Source organism: Artibeus jamaicensis, unplaced genomic scaffold (assembly GCF_021234435.1).
Source record: "Artibeus jamaicensis isolate MK-2021 breed Jamaican fruit bat unplaced genomic scaffold, CSHL_Jam_final scaffold_1019, whole genome shotgun sequence".
Taxonomy (NCBI): Eukaryota; Metazoa; Chordata; class Mammalia; order Chiroptera; family Phyllostomidae; genus Artibeus; species Artibeus jamaicensis.
The window spans coordinates 13,218,234-13,241,841 of record NW_026522025.1 but is presented as its reverse complement, the minus strand read 5'-3'; the positions used below and the strand labels follow the sequence as shown (position 1 = coordinate 13,241,841).

The 23,608-nt window shown below is 38.8% G+C and overlaps 1 protein-coding gene across 1 annotated transcript in view; it reads right to left on the bottom strand.

Moving 5' to 3' along the window:
• The window catches only part of UBE2U (ubiquitin conjugating enzyme E2 U), a 64,160-nt gene that overhangs the window by 1,843 nt on the left and 38,709 nt on the right, over positions 1-23,608 (bottom strand). The window contains 2 exon segments of the mRNA XM_053655616.1: positions 5,703-5,800; positions 18,135-18,221. Of these exon segments, the coding sequence (XP_053511591.1) occupies positions 5,703-5,800; positions 18,135-18,221 (185 nt within the window).

The window sequence follows — 23,608 nt, the reverse complement described above, 5'->3', positions numbered from 1 at the left end:
CCCCAGCGTGTTTCCTTCCAGGCGGATTGTGCCATACCCCACTCCTGAATAGTCACGGGCAAGGAAAACGGGGTTAGCTGACACCAGTGGTTGGGGTGAAGTGAATGTTGGTTGTCAATCATTTTAACCATCTGCCCTTCTAGTTCCTGCCCTGTTTAAAAAAAAAAAAAACTCCCAGGAAACATAAAAAGAAATCCTGGTTAGATTAGCAGAGCTTAATGCAAAATAAATATAGAAATGATTCCTCATGACACAGAAAAAAATAAATACAATTTTGAACTTATTTCCTCCAGAAAAAAACTTAAGCATTATAAGTCCCTCTGAGAAACTTTGGACTTACTGGTGGGAATAAATAATTATATTCTATGTTAAAATTAGTCATGGAAGCACAAGTTATAAGTGCCTTATAGTTTATGTTTCTTGGGATGGATGCTGGACACTTCACCTCCTATAATTTTAATTTTAAAATAATTAAAAAGTGAATATATTAAAATTTGTCCTGATGGGTGGGCCCTGCTTATTGTCAAATGGTTTATTTCCATTCACCTCTGTATCAGCTGCATTCAGTTAGGAAAACAGAACCATGATATAACTAACACAGAAATAAGGAGTTTAATATAGGAAAATGGGCTCAAACATGTGGGAGAAGACTTGGAAGAGTGAAGGGCTTGAAGGCTGTAGCTGGAAAACAAAACTCCTGGGAAAGCAATCACTACCTACTTAGCCCAATGCACTGACATGAGTGGGAAAACCAGGAGTTCGTGGGGAAGTACAAGTAGCTGCATGTGTCCTGACACCCAAAGTGGGATAAAAACGATGAGTTCATGGATATATGTGTGAAGTCATCATATCTGTAAAGTGAGAGTTTGAAAAGAGTTACATGAAAGTTACGTGAAAGCCTCTGTGGAGGCTACCTTGCTTGATATACACAACTTCTCAGGAATAATAATCTCCCTAAATAGCAACGGTAATCTTGAGAAAGAAAGAACAAAGTTGAAGGTGTCATACTACTGCATATCAAACTATACTACAAGACTATAGTAATCAAGGTACTGGTATAAAAACAGACACAGAGGTCAATTGAAGGGAACAGAAATGCAGAAATAAACCCTCATCTATATGGTCAATTAATATAATACAAAGGAGGCAAGAATATACAATGGGGTAAAGATAGTTAATTTAACAAATGGTATTGGGAAAATTGGACACATATATGAAAAAGAATGAAACTAGGCAATCTCCTTATATTACATACAAAAAGAAACTCAAAATGGATTAAGACTTAAATGTCAGACTCAAAACTATAAAAATCCTAGAAAAAACATAGGCAGTAAATATTCCGACATTGCTTTTAGCATTATTTTTCTAATATATCTTATCCAAGCAAGAGAATAAAACAAACAAATGAAAAATGTAGAAGACTACATCAAACTAAAAAGTTCTGGCAAAGGAAACCATAGACAAAACAAAAGACAATCTACTAAATCAAAGAACATATTCACCAATGACACATCCAATAAGAGGTTAATATTCAAAATTTATTAAAAATCCAGACAACTCAATGCCCCAAAAAACAATCTAATTAAAAAATGGGCAGAGGACCTGAATAGACACTTCTCCAAAGAGAACATAGAGATTGCCAATAGTAATATGAAAATATGTTAAAGTCAGCAATTATCAGAGAAATGCAAATTAAAACCACAGGTGAAATATTACCTCACACCTGTCAAAATGACTATCATCAATAAATCAACAAACAGTAAGTGTTGGTGAAGATATGAAGACAAGGGAACTCTTGTACCCTGTTGCTGGTAATATAAATCAGTGCAGCCACTGTGGAAAACAGCTTGGAGATTCCTCAAGAAATTAAACATAGAACTACCTTACGATCCAGCAATTCTGCTTCTGGGTATATATCCAAAGAAATCTAAAACACTAATTCAATAAGCTATATACACCCTACATTCATTACAGCATTATTTATAATCGCCAAGATATAGAAGCAACCCAAGTGTTCATCAGTAGGTAAGTGGATAAAGAGGTAATACATATAAACAATGGAATACCACTCAGTCATAAAAATAATAAAATATTACCATTTGCAACAGCATGGATGGGCCTAGAGAGTATTATGCTAAATAAGTCAGACAGAGAAAGACAAATACCATATGATTTCACTTATATGTTGACTCTAAAGAACAAGATAAATGAACAAACATAACAGAAACAGGCTCACAGATCAGAGAACCAAACAAAACAGACACTGACTCATAGATATAGAGAACAAACTAAAGGTTGCCAAATGGAAGGGGAATTGGAGGGCTGCGTGAAAGAAGTAAGGAGTAGGAATTGGTAGTTACATAACAGTCGTGGGGATGTGAAGTACAGCCCAGGGAATAGAGTCAGTATTACTGCTCCATGGTGACAGGTGGGTACTGGACTTATTGGAAAGATCACTTTGTAAATTAGATAAATGTCTAAGCACTATGTTGTATATCAGAATTAATATAATGGTGGATGTCAACTGTAATTGAAAAATACATTTTAAAAAGGCATAATGGTGTCTTCTCCCTCGCCTCCTGAATCTCAGGTGAATTTTTTCACTGGCAAACTCTAACATGCTAACCCTCTCTGCTAAAGAGGAGCACAAAGTTCATTCATTTTCTGAGTCAGACGTCCCTTTGATACTCTGTAAGTTCACTGTTGCTACATAATATACAACCACAAAATCTCGGTGACATACAACAACGAGCATTTGTTTGGGTCACACATCTGCAGTGGAGCTGGCGGTTGGCTTCTTCGGTCTGGGCATGGCTGGAAGGCATGGCTGGAAAACATGACTGGGAAAGCGGAGCTCCATGCTTCTCAGCTTTCTCTGTGACCAGAGGGCTAGTCCAGGCACGTTCTTGGGATGATGGCAGGAATGAAAAAGAGCAAGCCCAACTGCACAAACCCTTCCTAAACCCTGAGCATGTCACACCTACTAATCCATTGATCAAAACAAGTCACACGGCAAACCTCAAAGGTCAAGGGAGTGTATTCTGCCCGTGGAGGTGGATCCAGAGAGGGAGAAACATTTCTGAACAATATTCTAGTTTACCATGACCTCTTAGGTACAGTCTCTTCTCTTAGCAGTAAGGTTAAACACAAAGGATCCTCTACTCCATTTTCAGAGAAGACAAGGCTAAGCATCAAAGAGCTAATTAGTTTCTGGACATTCCTTTAAATATTCTCTCTTCCAGCTGACCTTCCTTAATATTTCTCACTCATCATGCACTTACTCCCCTTTTTCTAAAATGAGGGCTGTTAAAAGCACAACAACCCTCCTTCATTCTATCATTTATTTGTTCGTGTGTCCATGAGCATTGAATAACTATTACATGACAAGCACTGGGCTGTGGCAGATTGAGGGATAAGCTGCCCCTTCCCTCAGGAGGTCACTGTCTGTTGAAGGGACTGGCAGTAAAGAGACTCACATAACACAGCATGTGCCAAGGACAAACTCTGTCATTCGTGAACACTCTGTTCTTCGTGAAGGGGGCCTGTCATGAACCCCAAATTCTAGTGTTCATACCTTTATGTAATCCCTTCCCTTTTAAGTGTGGGTGGGTGGGACCTATGATTTTTCTTCTAATCAATAAAATATGCCAAAGGTGAGGAATCTCACTCCCGTGATTATGTTACAGTACATATTTCATCTTGCTATTAGACTTGCTCTAAAGACTCTTCTTGCTGGCCAGCTGAAGCAGGAGGCTATGTTGGGAAATCCCGCATAGCAATCAACTACAGGCATCCTCAAGGAGCTGAGGCAGGCCTCCAGCATATAGTCAGTGAGAAGCCGGGGCCTCAGTTCTAAGGCCAGAAGGAAGTGGACTCCATCATCAACCTTAGAGAGCTTGGAAGCAGATCCTCCCCATTTGAGCCTCCAGATAAGAATGTAGTCCTGCTGATACCTTGACTGAGCCTTATGAGATCCCTAGCAAAGGGGCCCGCTGCACTGTGCCTGGCCTCTAGGCACACCAAAACTGTGAAATAATAAATGTGTGTTGTTTCAAACCACCAAGTGTGCGGTAATTTGTTGCATAGCAATAGAAAATCAATATAGCATGATAAAAATGCTATGAGAGAGTCCACAGGGGAAGTCTTGTGGAGGAGGTAATGTCTGAGCTGAGTGTCAGAGGATGAGTAGGTACTAGAAAAGAAAAGAAGGGAGAGGAGGTTGTTTGGAGCAAGAGTATGAGAAAACACAGTGTATTTGTCAATTTTTTTTAAAATGAGGGAGGAAATAAACAGTCACGACCACAGGTCGGTGGTGTGTTTCGGTGTGAATGGGAGAGTGGCAGGAGGTATCACTGAGAAGGCAGATAGATATTGGAGCATTGAAGACTTTGCCACGTGAAAGAATCTAAACATTATCTTGAATGAAACGAGAAACAAAGGATTCTGGACTTGGCAAAACAAGCAAGTTGGAGCTGTAGGAAGTAGTCTGAAAAAGCGTGAGCAGAATTTGCTGTATTCACCAACTTCTCCAACTGATCTCTTCCATTGGTGAAGATGGTGGGGCTGTTGAAGGATAATGATCGCAGAAAGGAGTGGAGCATTCATGGAGGAGGCAGAGAGTAAGGCTGCAAAGGGCAACATTTCTTACCAATCCTTGCAGGTGGCCTGAAATCTGGAAGAAAGCAGAGCTGAATGGAGAAACTGTGGCTGGTGGTTTAGAGAAGGAAATCTGAGACCAGCATACCAAAATGAGGAGGAGGGACTCTGTTAGAAGCAGAATTTGAGCCCAGGAAAAGTGTTAGAGAGATGGGTGCAGGAACCTTGCAGAATCACTGAATGAAGGTTATTGCCTGTGCGTAGCAGTTGTGTGCTATTGTGTGTACAGAATAGGGAGGTGCCAGAAAAACAATCCCTAATGCTTATAGTGCTTTCCAGTACACAAAGACTATATATATATATATATATATATATATATATATATATATATATATATATGCAGTCATTTAGTCATAAGACTCCTGTGAAACAGATATTTATGAAACATTTTCTGTGTACCCAGTACTAGCTGAGAATGAAAGAACTGAGGCTTAGAGGTTAAGTGACTTTCCCATAATTACACAGACCTGTTACCTAAATTCAAGTTCTCTGCCCCCAAATGTCTTGCTTTCTCCTCTGGACTAGCTGATTTCTATTATGAGTTTCTAGTTGTCTCTTCCTAAACAAGACCTGCCATTGAATTATCCCAAATGTTTCTTTGAAAAAATGTTATTTTCAAAAAAGAGCACCAAAAACAACTCAACTAATATTATTCCTTTTTTTTCAACCATTCTACACATATCTTTGAGCCTACAAGGAGTTTTAGGGATCAGTTTATTTAGTGTTTTGCATGTTTTGAACACTTTTATACATTTTGGAACTTAGCCTTAGATTTTCAAATTGTATATTATAGTGTAGTGAGCTTGAACGTATAAGTAATTCAAATTTTCTCATAGCTCCAATTCTCATGTAAGTAATTTGCTTTTAAAAACAGTTGGTTGGTCAGAAAGAGTTAAATCAACCTTAAAAGGAGAACACAAAATTAAGCCTCCTATATTTAAACTTAATTTAACTAATGAAAAATTTAAAATTTATTGTCAGGACTAATATTTTAGTTCTAAAAACAAAGCAAAAAACCCCAAAAAACCAGGCTGAACTCAATTGACTTGGACTTGGGCAGGGATGAATGATTTTGGTTTGATAATTGGATGCTATATAAGGCCTCTTATATTCTTTAGCATACTGGGCCATGGCAAAAACAAACCTAGAATAAGAGAAAGAAGAAATTATATAATTTCCCAAATGAATTTTGGGAAGTTTACATTATTTTTGGGAAAAACAAAGCCAACAAATCAAATGAGACCGATGAACAGAGTAACGGGTTTTGAACATGGTGCCATTTTGAGTGTTGACCAAGGCAATGGTAAACTAAAGTTGTTCTAGTTTGTGTTTTCAACAGGAGAGCAGTTGGACAAGCAAACAAATATGACTTAAGGTTAATATTGTAAATGTAATTTAAAAACATCATTTAGTATAGCAAGGTGCATTACTTTTCTGCGGCCTCTGTGAGAAGTGGCCACATACTTTGGAACTTAAAATCAGAAATTTATTCTCTCTCAGTTCTGAAGACTGAAGTCAGGAATTATGTGTTGGCAGGGCCGTTCTCCTTCTTCAGGCTCTTGGCGAGAATCCTCCCCTCCTTGTCCTGACTTCTGCTGGCTTCCAGCCATCCTTCGTTCCTCGCATTGCAACTGCATCACTCCGATCTGTGCCTCTATGGAGATGTGGCCTCTTCCCTGCATTATGTACCTATGTCCCTTCCTTTTCTTATAAGGACACCAGTCATTGAATTTAATGCCCAACTTAAACCAGTATAGCCTCATCTTAGCTAGTTATATTGGTAAACACTGCCTCTCTGAAAGTTTATGTTCATTGGTATTATGGTTTTCTTGAATGTCTGCAAAAATTCTCCAGTGAAGCCATCTGAGCTTAGAGTTGTCTTTGTGTCAAGGTATTTTAGCTATCAGTTCAATTTCTTGATTAGACTAGGATTATTCAGGTTATCCATTATGTTTTAGCAAGCCTTGGTTGATGCTGTCTTCCAAGAAGTATGTTCATTTCATCTATGTGGTTGAATTTATTGCCTTGAAAAAGTCTTTTTCTTACCTTCCTTTTAGAGAGATTTTCACTGGGTATATAATTCTACACTAACAATTTCTATCTTTCAAAGCACTTAAGAATTGTCATCCATTGTCTTTTGGCTTGCAAGATTTCTGATGTGAAGTCGCTGGTTTTCTTATCTTTGTCCCGCTACACGTGTTGTCTGTGTTCTTTTTGTCCATTGCTGCTTCGAGGATTTTTCACTTTACCGCTGAATTCAGTGATTTTATTATGGCACATGATCAGGTGCCTTGGCCTGGTTTCTTTATATTTCTGTTTCTTGGGATTCATTGAATTTAGTGTCTGAGTTTATAGCTTTTAACAAATATTTTTTGGAAAATATTCAACCAAAATTATTTTTCACATATTTTTTGTGTCACTTCTTCTCAGAGACACTAATTACATGTAACTTACACCACTTGATACTGTTACACAGCTCACTGAGGCTTTTTTCCTGCAGTCTTTTTTCCCTCTATGCTTATTTTCGAGTTCATATTGCTACATTTTCAGGTTTATGAGTCATTTCTTCTACAGTGGCTAATTTGCTGTTCTTTCCATACAATGTAAACTTCAAACATTTTTTACTTATTTTCTTTCTAGATGGTCTTTTGCATATCTTCTATTTCTCTTCATCATATTTATGGTTTTCTTTATATTCTTGTATTATAAGATATATCATTGTATATCTTATCATTGTATTATAAAATATATAATAGCTGCTTTAAGATTTATATCTACTAATTTCATTATTTCTAACATTTATGTATTTATTTATATAGTAGAGTTTTCTTTTGGTTACAGGTTATATTTTTATACTTATTTGCATGATTGGTCACTGGGATAGAATGTGGGATATTGTAAATTTTATTTTTGGAGGTGCTGAATTTTGTTATATTTCTTTAAACATGTTTGGACATTGTTTTAGTTTTTGTTCTATTGAACAAGACACAGCTAACATATTGCAAATCAGTTTGATATCTTCAAGGCTTGTGTTTGAACTTTCTCGTGGGTCTAGAACAGCTTTAATTTGGGGGATAACATAACCCTACTTCCAAGGCATGACCCTCCTGAAGTCTCTATCCAATGTGACTAAATTGAGAGGCCTTGTCACTGTACCTAGCAGGAACATGAACTATTTTTAGCCCTCTGTGAGCCTTGTGTGTGAAAAAAAAAATCATTAGAAACTTATTTTCTCAGGACAAACATAACTTCAGAAAATAACATTACTTGATTTATATCTTTTTATTGTTGTTTAATTACATTTGTCCCAATTTCCTCCATTACTCTCCCCTGCCTGCCCAGCCACCCCCACCCACAGTCCATCCCCACCCTATTGTTCATGGGTCACTTACATTGTTCTTTAACTAGGCCCTTCCCCTTCTTTCCTCCCTTGTCCCCCTCCCCTGTTTCCTCTGGTCTCCATCACTTTGTTCCTTGTTTCAATGCCTCTGGTTCTATTTTTCTCATTTGTTTGGTTTACTCATTAGGTTTCTCTTATAGGTGAGATCATATTGTATTTGTCTTTCACCACCTGGCTTATTTCACTTAGCATAATGCTCTCCAGTTCCATCCATGCTGTTACAAATGGTAGGAGCTCCTTCTTTCTTTCTGTTGCATAGTATTCCACTGTGTAAATGTGCCACACTTTTTTAATCTACTCATTTACTGATGGGCACTGAGGCTGTTTCCAGCACTTGGCTATTATACATAATGCTGCTGTGAACACTGGGGTGCATAGGTTCTTTTGAATTGGTGTTTCAGGATTCTTAGGGTATAATCCCAGCAGTGAGACTGCTGGGTCAAAAGGCAGTTCTATTTTCAGTTTTCTGAGGAAATTCCACATTGTTTTCCACAGTGGCTGCACCAGTCTGCGTTCCCAGCAATGGTCCATTAGGGTTCCCTTTTCTCCACATCCTCTCCAACACTTGTTGTTTGTTGATTTATTAATGATGGCCATTCTAACAGGTGTGAGGTGGTATTTCATTGTGATTTTAATCTGATGGCTAGTGATGCTCAGCATCCTTTCATATGTGCATGTGCCCTCTGTATGTCCTCCCTAGAGAAGTGTCTGTTCAGGTCCTTTGCCCATTTTTATTCGTTCATTTATTTGTTTTTTAATTGTTCTTCAAGTAGAGTTTCCTGTCTTGTACTCCCATCCCAGCCCACCCAGCCAGCCTCCCCACCTCCCTCCCATTTCCACCCCACCCCCTGTCTAGTTTTTCTCCATGTGTCCTTTATATTGGTTCCTGTAAACCCTTCCCCTTTTCCCCTGAAATTCCCTCCCCTCTGGTCTCAGCCTATTCTCAATTTCAGTGTCTGTGGTTATATTTTGCTTGTTTGTTTGTTTTGTTGTTCCTTTGCCCATTTTTAAATTAGATTGTCTTCCTGCTGTGGAATCACATGAGTTCCTTATATATTTGGGGGATCAAACCCTTGTCTGAGGTATAACTGGCACATATATTTTCACATATGGTTGGTTCCATTTTTATTTTGCTGATGTTTTCTTTAGCTGTGCAAAAGCTTTTTAATTTGATGTAGTCTCATTTTTTTCCCTTTATTTCCCTTGCCCTAGAGGATGTATCAGCAAAAATATTGCTGCAGGGGATATCTGAAGTTTTACTTCCTATGTTTTTCTGTAGGACTTTTATGGTGTCATGGCTTAAGTCTTTTATCCATTTTCAGTTTATTCTAGTGTATGGCATAAGTTGGTGGTCTAGTTTCATTTTTTTTTTTTTTGCATGTACCATTTCAGATCTCCCAGCACCATTTGTTGATGAGACTATTTTTACTTCATCATATGTTCATGCCCTCTTTGTCAATTATTAATCGACCATACAGACATGGGTTTATTTCTGGGCTCTCTATTCTGTTCCATTGATTTTTGTGCCTGTTCTTATACCAGTACCAGGCTGTTCTGATTACAGTGGCCTTATAGCATAGTTTGATATCACGAATTGTGGTCCCTCCTACATTACTTGATTTATACCTTTTCTCTCCTACTGATAAATCTTTGTTTTCAAAAAAGCTATGACTAATACTACCTTTTTTATTCAAACATTTGCCTTTACAACTAAAACCAAAAGTATGTTGTATTACTAAAGGAATGCAAATTAAATGCCTATAAAGATGCTATAATTATTAACTTAAAAAATAAAACACCCTAATGCTTGTTCATTTCAAATTCTCAGTAACTTTGGTAGCAATGTAAATTGCTATGTCTGGAAATAGCCGGCTATGTTCATTACAAGGGTCATAAAACTTATTGTATCCTTATATCTAGTAATCTGATCTTTAGCAACATGTTCTAAGGGGACTTCTTGGCTTTCTCGTGGTTGCTCCTTTCAAGTACAACACAGTCTAATATGCCCCTGGGGCACCAGAGGGCCCCTCACTCTCACCTCACTCAGACCCAGGCCTAAGCAGATCCAGGTACGAAATTTCTGTGTCCGCGGCTGGGGGCGGGGCATGGTGGGGTGGGCTGTTGAGGATAAAAGTAAGTGGGAGAGCAAGAGGAAGAGACAGGGGGACCCTTCAAAAGAGTGTTCTATGTGGGAACCGTATCAAAGGAGCAATTTTCTTAAAAAGAAAAAAAGCCCAATATGTGTTTTTGAAGAGAGATGAAGGGAAGGGCAACCTTGAGCCGTGGTGTTTATGACATAGGAGGCTCTGCCAGATTCCATGTTACCACCAGAAATCTATGGTCAAGTTTTGGCACTACATTCTGAGAGAAAAGTTGATGAAATGAATTACATCCATAGAGGGGAACAATAAAAATACAGAATTCGTTTTAAAAAGCAGTTGAAAGAACTGGGTGTGTGTGATATTGTGACTTGTACTAAGAAATAATATATTTGGTCCGTGTCCCTGTTTCTGGCACAGAGCTCCCACCCCCTCCCTGGAATTACCTAAGTGATGACAGCAACAATGGTGTCTCTTGTTATGAGGTTAATGAGGTGACTTCTGGACCCCACCCAAGGGTGGGGGCGGTTACCAGTAAGAGCCAACTATGTGGTTGGAGGACTGGAACTTTCAGTCTCACCCCCTGATTTCGGAGGAGGGGAGAGGAGCTTGAGGTCGAATCCAACTTTAATGGCCAATGATTTAGTCGACTATGGCTACAAAATGAAATCTGCATGAAAACCCAAATAAGGAAATAAAGACATCTCATACGTTCTGTTTTTTTCCTTTTCTTTTTTTTCCAGAGATCTCCCACATTAGGGAACTACCATGCTTCAAGGTGCTACTAGGCTGGGCCCCAAGCTCCATGAGGACAAAAGCTCCTTCTTTCCACCTCTTGCCCAATGCATCTCCTCATTTGGCTATTGATTATTGATAGTATTGAATATCCTTTGTAATAAATCCACAATCTAGTGTGTTCTGTTCTAGCAAAACCTGAGTAGGAATTCATGGGAATGTCTAAATTACAGCCAGTCAGTCAGTCAGAAGTGCAAGTCACCACCTGAGTTTGGAAGTGGCGTTTGAGGAACTGGCTGGCATCTGGTAATTGCTCGTTGGCATGGGAAGCCTCCATGCACACGTTGCAGTCGAGTCCGAGAACTTTTCCTAAGTGTGTTTACTCAGAAAAAGAGAATACTTGAGGGGAGGTGGGAGAAAGGCAGGATAGCTGTTTTCTGAGACTTAAAGAGCAATGCCATGAAACAGAGGGATTGTGTCGTTCCCACGGACAAGCAGCAATACTTTCTTTTCTGCCACAACAGTGTCTCTTGAATCATGTCTTCTACCTGTGTCCAAAAACACCCCTGGGTTTCAGGGTCTGAGCTGATGCTCTTTTATTTCAAAATAAAGAGGACTTGGGCTATTTAAATGCTTCCTGAAGTACTGAAATCCTTTTCTCCACATCCAAATGGAGACCAAGCATTTTCTGGGAAGAAGTTATTTTTTATTAAATAGATTTTTTCCCCTTTGTCTCTATGCATATTTTAAAGGGATCATTTCCAATGCTCATTCTATTGCCAATTCTCTTTTTAACCACAAGATGGCATTCAAGGTTTAAGCTTTGGGGAATAAAAATATGTGTATTAAATGCATAATTATGAAAACCTATAAAAACAATGTTTAGCTTCAGTAACTGAAATAATAGCATAAATGTACATTAAATTAACGTACTCAGCATAAATGTTTTCTATGTAACTAGAAAAAAATCAGAGTTATGTTAAAGGAAGACCACATATTTTCGTGAGTTAAAGCACATACAGAATTAGATACTGTAGAAACTTAGAAACAGCATATATTAAATCCTTGATTTAAAAATTAATAAAACTAAGTCTGGAGTGTGTTTTATAAACATAAGAAAATTTTATGCTGGCATTTGTTATAACACATGTTGATTTTTCATATAGAGAGAACAGAAGTAACATTGTTTAATACTAAAAGTTGAAACTGACTAAAACCAAAACAAACAGAACAAACAAAAAATAGAAGGTGGACTTGATTTGTGCTTATAATAATTGAGTAGGTAATATTATTTTAACACCTGAAAATTTTAAGCTTTTAAATTAGTACATATTAGTAGGCAAATAAGAAATAATTTAGTTTTAGTTTTCAAATACAGTATGTGCTAATCGATAACTCCAGACAAGTTGGTTAACCTCTTTGTGCCTCCTATTTCCCTCATTAGTAAACTATATACAGTAGCTGTCTCTACTTTTCCTGAACTTCTGTAGAGAAGAAGTAGGGGTCACAGTTTAGCTGAGTAGGGAGGCTATGAACCTTACCTTGAAGTTGTGTAATGAGGGAAGAGCTTTGACCTGGAGCGTAGGTTGAGTTGTGGCTTTGAAGGTGGATAGGATCAGTAGTTAGACGCGTGTGCACGCTTGGAGGTATAGCTGCTCCACAGCCTGGCCAGTATTGCATTAGGAAGTGAAGGGAGAGTGCCCGGCACACAGTAGGTACTTCCCGGTTAGTTCCTGTTCCTGCTGCACCTGCAATGCATAGACAAGAGCAACACTACTTTCTCAAGCTAAATAGAATGTAAAACTTCTCCAGAACTGATGACATTTATTTAGATAACTTTCTGGCTGACAAAGCTTAGACTATGGGTATAGATCTTCCTATTACCACATCAACAATCATTCGCTACAAAGTATGACATAAAATAGTTTTATATGTGCATAAGTAAGAAAAATTTTGAAAAAAATCCCAGCTCATACTGCTTTTTGATTTTGTATCTTCTACTATTTTTCCAGGAAAATAAATATGAACAGCTGATTAGATTCTAGATTCATATTCTGCCCATGTCTTGATTGGAATGTAGCATTTGCATGAACAGCCAAAGACAGGCAGAGCCACAGGAAAGGAAAAAAGCTATGGAAATGTACACCAAACCACATGATCAAATCATGAATATTTATGAGCTGTTTATAATGACAATTGGTTCCTAGTAATACTAACTACAATCATGTGTGGAACTTTAGAATTTTCATCAAATATTCATGACAGTCATTTATATTTCCAGTGTTCAATCACTGTTCTATGACTACCTCCTTAGAATTCTCAAAATAGACCCATAATCTCTGTATGAGAATGGGCCTTAATAGAAGTTAGTACCTGCATTTTATTTCTCTGAAAATGGACTGCCTTCACATTTAATCCCATTAAGTGTGGGAACAGGGTAAGGGTGCATCATTCTGCAAACACTAATTGAGTGCCTGCTAGTTGGTCAGGTCCCCATGCTGAGTTTGGAGAATATTTAGGCACAAGAATGACCCTGCTCTGGTCACTGCTCAGGAGGAGACGAAGTCCCACACCACAGCAGCTGAGAAAGCTAGGGACAGAGTGTTGTGGAGGCAGAGGACATCAGGGATGCTTTCACACAGGGGCTGGGCTGAATCCTCTCACCATCCTTGTGGGGTACTTTCCGAGGCAGAAGAGATGGCAAGGGTGAGGTGGAGGAAGGAGAGGGGAGAATGGCACACAAATGGACTAAATAAATGTGGTCATGATAGGTATTCTTCCCTGACTTGAAAAAATTTTACAATTTTTACGTGTTTCTCACAGGCTATTTTTTATTTGAAAAGTTGGTGGGCATGGGGTTTTATCTCCCCTTCCCCCCCTCGGGATCTAATATTTATTGAATGTCCATATGTCAACGCTATATAATTTTATATGTGATCTCGTTCAAGAGATCAAATGCAAACAACTTGGCAGGATGGGTAATGTTATCCACGTGTAACCAGCTCACTGAGGGTAAGAAGTTCTCCAAGGCCAGTGGCTCGCAAAGGCCCATGCTCTTTCCTCGTGCTGCCTCTAAGGAAAGATGCTTCCGTGGGGAACTGGAAGCCCCAGCAGGAAGAGCATGAAGGACAGAGAACCTGGTGACTACTTACTATGTTCCAGACACAACTGGGAGCATTGCAGATAGATTAGTTTGTTTAATCCTAACTCCCTTCATGGGAGGTAGGTACAGTAATTACCATCATGTAAGAGAGAAATTAACTGAGGCATAAGGAATTCAGATAAATTGCCCAAGGTCACAGGGTGGGTGACTGGGAGAGCCAAGACCCAATCCAAGCAGTCTGGCTCCAATGTGACTCCCAGCATTTTCTAAGCAATTCTGCCTTTTACCCAGACCAAATCCTGACTCTAGAACCCCAGCAGAGACCCTGCTGAGCAAGATATCCCAGGAAGAAGAGCAGAGTGGTGAAAAAATTTTATGTCCCCAAATAATGGAAAAGATAATTCAGTGTGGCTTAAGAATTGGGTCTTGGTTGACGAAGCAATGGGAGGACAGTTGGAGGAGGTATATGAAGAAGGAAAGACAGGTCTTTCTCTTTTTTCCGAACACTATGCGGATGAAAGATTCTCAATTGGCATTTGTTTTGTTTCTTAATAGAACATTTCAGTGTCATAAGAGCATTTCCAGACTTCCGCCAAGATGGAGACGTAGGTGGAGGAACCACCTTGCCTCTGTGCACAACCAAATCTAAGAACAACTATTTTTAACAACAATCACAACCAAGCCACATGGAAAATCGACAATACGGAGTCCAAAGACATCTAAATGCTCAGCTAAACCGGTAAGAGAAGCGAAACCAGCAGCGGCGCAGGTTAGCAAGAAAAAATTCCCGGGTGGTGCGTGGAGCGCCGAAGGCGCTGATCTTGAGCTAGCTACGGGAGCGCACAGGGAAGAGGCGCGGCGGGCTGTCTGCGGTCGTTTGGTTGGTTGGTCCGTCGGTCGCACAGCTGCGTGCAGAGAAACCAGTGAGAAGGGAAGCCTGCGAGGGGCAGCAGGCTCGCACAATTCCGATCGGATAAACAAGCCCGGGTGAGTGCTGTGACTGGACGGGCTGGGCTAGTGAAGAGGACCGCCATTGCTCCTTCTCTGACCACGCCCCCACACACAGTGTCACAAACCAGCGACCTGGGTTGCCCCATCCCGGTAAACAACTAAGGCTTGGCTCGGCTTACTTAACAGCACCAATAGACCAAAAATGGCTCTAGGACAACTCAGAGCCCCAGAACCGATAGATCTAAGCGATGAAGAAATAGCCAGTCTTTCAGAGGCACAGTTCAAAACACTGGTTATCAGGATCCTTACAGAACTGGTTGATTTTAGTCACAAATTAGAGAAACATATGGAAGCTAAACTAATTGAAATGAATGGTAATACAAAGGAAACCAATAGTAATGGAAAGAAAATTGGGACTCAAACCAAGGGAATGGACCAGAAGGAAGAAAAAAAATGATCAAACAGAAAAGAATGAAGAAATAAGAATTCAGAAAAATGAGGAGACGCTTAGGAACTTCCAGGACATCTTTAAACTTTTCAACATCCGAATTATAGGGGTACCAGAAGGGGGAAAGGCACAGCCACCAGTGGAAAACTTATTTGCACAAATAATAAAGGAAAATTTCCTCAATCTGGCAAAGGAAATAGACTTCCGGGAAATCCAGGAAGCTCAGAGAGTCCCAAAGAAGTTGGACCCAAGAAGGAACACACCAAGGCACATCATCATTACATTAGCCAAGATTAAAATGAAGGAGAGAATCCTAGAAGCAGCAAGAGATAAGGGGACAGTCACCTACAAAGGAGTTCCCATCAGACTGTCAGCTGATTTCTCAAAAGAGACCTTACAGGCAAGAAGGGTCTGGAAAGAGGTATTCCAAGTCATGAAATCCAAAGATCTACAACCGAGATTGCTCTACCCAGCAAAGCTTTCATTTAGAATGGAAGGACAGATAAAGTGCTTCTCAGATAAGACCAAATTCAAGGAGTTCATCATCACCAAGCCCTTATTATATGAAATGTTAAAGGGACTTATCTAAGAAAAAGAAGATAAAAAAGATGAACAGTGAAAGGACAGCAAACTCACAGTTATTAAGAACCACACCTAAAACAAAAGCAAACTAAGAGGACAGCTAGATCAGGAGCAGAACCATAGAAATGAAGATCTCATGGAGGGTTAGCAACAGGGGAGTGGGAGGAGGAGAAGGGGGGAGAAGGTACAGAAAATAAGTAGCATAGACAGTAGATAGAAAATAGATAGGGGGAGGGTAAGAATAGTAGGGGAAATACAGAATCTAAAGAATTTGAGACATGTGTTCATGAACTAAAGGGGGAAATGGGGGGAGGGGTATGCAGGGTGGAGGGGAATGGAGGGGGGGAATAGAGCAAATGTAATGGCATAATCAATAAAAAAAAATTTTTAAAAAAAGCATTTCCAAATGTAAGAACAGAAAGATACACAATGGTATGATATTGCGTACACATGAAGAGCAATTACTCACTTCCAGAGATTCCCAAACTCTTTGTACTTGTCTCTATGCACTGACACCTTTATTATACCTTGTGTATTTTGATGAATATGAGACTTTTAATGATCAGAAGTTGATTCCGCCATACTTAAGATTTTTGCATACTCAAAAGTTCATTCCATATAAAATTATACAGGTAAAAATTATAGATAAATGTAATATCTTTGAAAAACTTTATTTAGTGTTTTCTTACTAATGAACTCCAAAATTTAAAAGCAGCAAATATTATCTGAGCTACATGTTTTCTCATCAACCACCAGATGGCATAAGGTGTGAGAGTTTTATTCTGACAGGGTCGCCATGCACGTGACAACGTGACCTGTAACTTCAAGATAATGTATTTGGAAAAATGTTCTGGCACTCAAATAGCTCACAATTACTTCAGCATATGCAGAAGTGGATGGACAAGCTGAAAATGACGGGGTCCTACTTTTTCTAAATTTGGAGGTTCTGTGGGATGCTGGCATTACATAATGAATGAATGATCAAACACATAAAACAAAGCAGTTCTCTTCAAGGAAATAAAATCGGAAGTCATGTCAAAGCAAAATTAACCTCATGTACTAAGTAGGTTTCTCTAACTCTAAATGAAACTTGAGACGTGCTTTCAAGGAAAAAAAATCATGCATGTATTTCCAATTCTGCTTAATAAAAACTTTTCTACTGCCTATAATTTGTTCTGAAAGCAGAAAAGTATCTAATGCAAAAGATTTTCTCCACTTTGGCTCAAAGGAAAGTCGTTGCAGGAGTCAACTGGAAAAAGAGTATCCAACCGAAAAACCTAATATGAACTCTGATGTTAAAGTGTAGGAAAGAATATTTTAAAAACATGAATTCCTACACAAATCCAAAACACAGTACATTATGTTTACTAATCCTGTATTTCCATCTGGAAAAGAGCTAACAAGTGAAAGAGATTTTTAAAAAGAGGCAAATAAGGTAAATGCAAAAAATGGGGTCTTTAAGCCCTCTAGCCTTCTGGTAACACCTCATTGAGGACTTTGAAATACACCCACTGGAATAAATGACGCCGTTAACCTCACCAGCACCACAGAGCTGAGATGAAAGCTCTGTGGACATCATGGAGCAGATAAACTGGCTTTAGAAGGCCAGTGCCCAAGATGAGCCTGAGATCTCCTCTTTAAGGTGGTCTAAGAATGAAGTCTATGATTTCTGAAGATGCTATGATAATTGAGTTTTGTATTTTACTACATATTTCCTCACTAGAGGTAATATATTGAGTTCCTGAATGAGAGAAATCTGTAGAAGAGAAAAAGATATTTGGAACTATGTGAAGGAGGAAAAACTATCTGATGAGATATGAGCAGGTTGAGTTGTTTGTGTTTTTTTCCCTTTTCTAAGTCATGTTGATAAAGATAAAGGGAATGGAGATGAGAATTGATGGGGAGGGTTCTGTGAGATTCCTGCACCATGGCTCAAGTCCTATATCCATTTTTGGCAACTAATAGGTAGCAAAGATGTTTCCCACCTGGATTCATATGAAAGGAAAAAAATAATACTTCTTATTTTTGTTATGTTTAGAAAAAAAGCACAAGTTCCTTCCAAAGGGTTTCTTCTGATGGTTCAGTTAGATAGTAGAAAGTGGAACAGTAGATAGTTCAAGTTAATGGGATAATATATTCCAGACACTTAAAATTACTTACTTTATATTCCATTCTTTATGATATTTTAACTCCACTTTCTTTCATTTATAATACTTTCTAATGAAATTTGGATCTTCAAGCACTGAAATGAGAATATAGAGATCTATGCATACATTCTTTAATAATAGTTCCAAGTTTAAAGCAATCCACTTATTAAGTTGATAGGTGGCAAGGATGTACACTATGTACTGCAAGTCCTATTATAATGTTTAGACACTTTCCAAATTTCCTTTATTTGAACTTGGTATTATTGGATATTATTTGAAATAAGTAGATTGTAACTTCAAAACTTTTCATTATACTGACATTTGTTTATGTATCATTTATAGCAATGAAGGAGGTGTTAAAATGATTCATATAGAAACTACAGACGCCATAGTTTAATGAAATTCTAATTCAGTACTTCAAGTAGCAAAATAAAATCTTAGATGTGACATTACAGATCTTCATCTTTCCCAAAGAATCTGCAACAGGTGATCGATCACCCAGCCTGCAAATCTTGCCTTTGCCAACAATAACGCTCTCTTCTTGTTGCTGGGAGACTGCCTGTCCCACTGACAGAAGGTGGGGTCACCGTGTCATTCCTTCACCTGAGTTCTGAGTTTCCACTGGGCCTAGTTCTCACCTCTAGAGCAATACTAAGTTCATTCCTCCCCCATGGGAGAGAGTCCTTCTAAATTTGAAGATAGCTCTAAGGGCAGCCTCAGTGTCTACAACTGTTTCTTAAGACATGATTCTCTAGAGACCCAACCACTCTCACCATCCTGGCAGTGAAATCTGTTAATATTCCTATTAGCTCTGGCTGGTGTGGCTCAGTAGATTGAGTGCTGGCCTGTGAACCTGGCTTTGGTTGCAGGGCAGGTTGCCCAGTAGGGGGCCCATGAGAGGAAACCACAGATTGATTATTTCTCTCCCTCTGTCTCTTCCTCCCTTCCCCGCTCTAAAAATAAATAAAAAATATATATATTTTTTAAGATTTTATTTATTTATCTTTAGAGGGGGAGGGAAGGAGAGAAGGAGAGAAGTATCAATGTATGGTTGCCTCTTGTGCATCCCCTGCTGGGAAATGGTCTGCAACCCAGGCATGTGCCCTGACTGGGAATCGAACCGTGGTTGCTTGATTCCCAGGCCTGTGCTCCATCCACTGAGCTACACCAGCCAGGGCTAAATAAAATATTTTTTAAAAATGTTCCTGTTAAAGCTTACATACAGAACTGGCTGAGGATCTTGTTTTCATTTGAACAGCAAAGATGAAATGAGTTACTACTTCCTTTGGTCTGTGTGCCACAGGTTATCAATTCAGCTGTGATCTGCATTAGTATTTTCTGGAAATCATATTACACCACTGGCTCATATGTTTGTCGTTAATTATAAAACTTACGCCTTTATTCACATAAAGTTTATTGACATCTATTATACTTAAGGCACTGATAGTTATTACACAAAATATGATTAAGACAGATCAAATACACATATATCCCTTATTTACTATCCATCTGTCAACTCCCTGTTTAATTGTCCTAGGATTATGGTCTTGAAAATTTAACCAACTAGATGTCTCCAACCCTCTTGCTGGTATCTGGAACTTCCTTCTTAAAAATATCAATTAATCTCTTCTTGCTTGATGCAATTTCCCATTGATAGAAAAAAAATATTTAAAGTGAATAGTTCTTTTCTATCAACACTACATGATTTTCATTAGCATTGTTGTTATTCTTTAATTTCTTTTTAACTACATTTTATTGATTATGCTATTACAGTTGTCCTATTTTTTCCTCCCCTTTATCCCACCAACTTGGTACCCCCATTCCCTCTAACATTCTCCCCCTGACCAGTAGTTCATGTCCACGGGTCATACAAGTAAGTTCTTTGGCTTCTCCATTTCCCATACTGTTCTTAACCTACCTCTGTCTATTTTGTAACTACCACTTATGCCTCTTATTCTCTGTACTTTTCCCCCCATTTCCCCCCGCCTCCCACCATTGATAAGCCTCCATTTCTGTGATTCTGTTCCTGTCCCAGTTGTTTCCTTAGTTTGTTTTCGTTTATGTTTTTTTTTTTTTTTAGGTTCAGTGGTTAATAATTGTGGCTTGTTGTCATATTACTATTCACAGATTTTTCTTTTTCATTTTTCTTTTTCTTAGAGAAGTCCCTTTAACATTTTATATAGTAAGGGTTTAGTGATAATGAACTACTTTAACTTGACCTTATCTGGGAAGCACTTTATCTGCCCTTCCATTCTAAATGATAGCTTTGCTGGATAGAGAAATCTTGGATGTAGGTCCTTGCCTTTCATGTCTTTGAATACTTCTTTCCAGCCCTTTCTTGCCTGCAAGGTTTCTTTTGAGAAATAAGCTGAGAGTCCTATTGGAACTCTTTTGTACGTAGCTCTCTACTTTCCTCTTGCTGCTTTTGAGATTCTCTCCTTCGTTTTAATCTTGGCTAATGTAATTATGATGTACCTTGGTGTGTTCCTCCTTGGGTCCAACTTCTTTGGGATTCCGACCTTCCTGGACTTGCATGTCTATTTCCTTTGGCAGATTGGGGAAGTTCTCCTTCATTATGTTTTCAAATAAGTTTTTAATTTCTTCCTCTTCTCCTTCTGGCACCCCTATGATTGGGATGTTGGAATGTCTAAAGTTGTCCCAGAGGTTCCTAAGCCTCTCCTCATTTTTTGAATTCTTGTTTCTTTATTCTGATCTGGTTGAATGTTTATTTTTTCCTTCTGCTCCAAACCAGTGACTTGAGTCCTAGTTTCCTTCCCTTCACTGTTGATTCCCTGTACATTTTCTTGTATGTCACTTTGCATGACCTTCATTTCTTCCTCTGTTTTGCAACCATACTCAACCATGTCTGTGAGCATCCTGATAATCAGTGTTTTGAATTCTGTATCTGATAGGTTGACTATCTCCTCATCACTTAGTTCTTTCTAGAGCTTTGATTTGTTCTTTCATTTGGGCCATTTTTTTGTTGTTGTTGCAGCACACCCGTTATACAGTAAGGGGTGGAGCCCTAGGTGTTCACCAGGGCAGGGCAACCCACTTCACTGCATTATGGCACTGCATGTGAGGGAGGGGTCAGAGAGGGAACAGTGCCGCTTGCTTGGCCCTCACCCAGCTTTCAAGAGATTGGCAGTTTTTCCTGCTGCCATAACCCTCACATGTTTTTACAGGTAGTGGTTCTGAGGCTTTATTTTCTTTGTGCTGGAACCCTAGGTTGCGGTCTGTCTTGCTCCCTAGTTGTTTCTCCTGGTTTATCCGAATGCTAATGTGGGACTGCCTGGTCCATCAGCCACAACCTATCTGCCAGCCACTGCCTTGCTGCACATCCTCTCTGCCCTGGCTAGTCCATCTCTGCCCCTCCTACCAGTCTGGATGAATGTTTCTTCTATAACTCCTTAGACCTCCTTACTGTTCAATTTTTTGGTAGTTCTGGTTTTTTGTTTTTAAATTGATTGTTTCCTTCTTTTGGTTGTGTGAGGAGGCAAAGAGTTATCTTCCTATACCTCCCTCTTGGCTGGCACTCCTATTCTTTAATTTCTTTTCTGGCTTCAAACATACACAAGCACATACACATACATATTCTTAAAGGTTTTGTTAATACTGTTTTTATTGGTATTTGGATATATACCTCTTTTTTCCATAGAGGGATATTTGATCCCTCAAGAGTTCTTACTGAGGTCTCATTATTTCCTTTAGATGATTATAATAACTAATATTAATGCAGTTCTTACTAAATACTGAGCACTTATAAAGCATGAATACAGTGATTAACAAACAGAAAGGTTGAGTAATGTCTTCTCATTGTGACTATATTACTTAGACAAAAGTTAAAATTTGAGGTTTTTAAACAAGGATAATTTATATCTCCCCTTAATTTTTTGAAACTGCCTTTCCTACATTTTCTACTTAAAATGTATGGCAGTCTCTTTCTTATATATTATGAAAACCCAAATGGCGTGCTCATATTTCCTGACTATCCCTATTAATCTGATATCATTATATTACTTTCTTCATTGCTTTCTCTACTACTGAGAAATTTTAAAAACAGTATTTGTACAAACTTTTTAAAACTTCCTATTTTATCCCTATGTATTTTTTCACTTATCTGTCTCTGACCACCTTACTGTGAACTTCTCAAAAAGCTTATCATAATATTCATCTTATTGTCTCCAACACACGACCCATTGTCTAGAAATAGAAGATGCTCAATAAATAATGTTGATTGGAGAGAAATAACAGAGGAATGAGGACAGAAAAGAGAGAGCGAGCATGGGAGCACAAGAGGATGAGCAAAAAGAAAGGATCAGTAAAATTCTGTCATAAGTTCTTTTCTTTTTTAATCCTCACCCACGGATATGTTCATTGACTTTAGAAGGAGAGAGAGAAACATCAATGTGAGAAAGAAACATCAATTGGTTTTCTCTTGTAGATGGCCCAGCCATGGATTGAACCCACAATCTAGGTATCTAAGTATGGCCCCTGACCGGGAATCAAACCTGCAACCTTTTGGTTTCTGGGACAACATTCCAACCAGCTAAGCCACCTGGCCAGGGCTACTAGAAGTTCTTGAGGCTGACCTCCCCCAACTCATCACTACTGTATCTTGCCTTAGTGGCAGGTTTGCATTCTGCGGTAGAAAATCATCCTCTATCGCCTCCATAATATAGTTCTCCGCCTTCCCTTCTGGGGATTACCAGGCGTTGCTTTTACTCTGGTTTTGTGATGACACACCTCCTCCTGTCCAACACCTATACAGATTGATCTTAAAAATGTTTTTTCCATTGCTGGGACTGCCATGTCCAAAGGAATATAATAATGCCAACTTTCCTTAGTAGGTTTTATTTTCACACATACTATTTCATACTAATTGCAGAGCAACTTAAAATAAGAGTGGGGCATTCTTGTCAATGAACAGAAATGAAAAATGAGGTACAAAGTATTAAATGACTAACGTAAATTTACTTTACTGTTCATGGCAAACTAGTACAGGGCTGAGGAGTCTCTAACTTCTGACATCATAGTCTTCCTGCTAGAGCCTTTCCAAACTTGGTTGCACATTGTAATCACCTGGGGAGCCTTTAAAGCTACTGCTGCCTAGTTTTGCTCCCAGAGATCTTCATGTAATTGGTCTGGGAGTGTGCCCTTTAAATAAGAATTTTCACAAGCTCCTCTGGTAGTTCTAATGAGCAGTCAAGACTTAGAACCATGCATGGAAATTAGATGACACTGCCTCTTGCATCTAAATGTAGTTTGGAGACACCTGTCCTTATTTCTGGCTCAAAGACTCAAAGAGTAAAAGTCTCCTAGAGTGAAAGCAAGCATCCCCAGGATGCTTTAGGCTGTTTGGTCTGTCTTGATGACAGCAAACATCAGGAAGACTCCGCTCGATACTAGAGGGTACACTGGTCTGAAGGAATTCTTTTCCTCTAACATAAACATTTCCTTATGGGGATTATACTCTGTCGTTAGGGT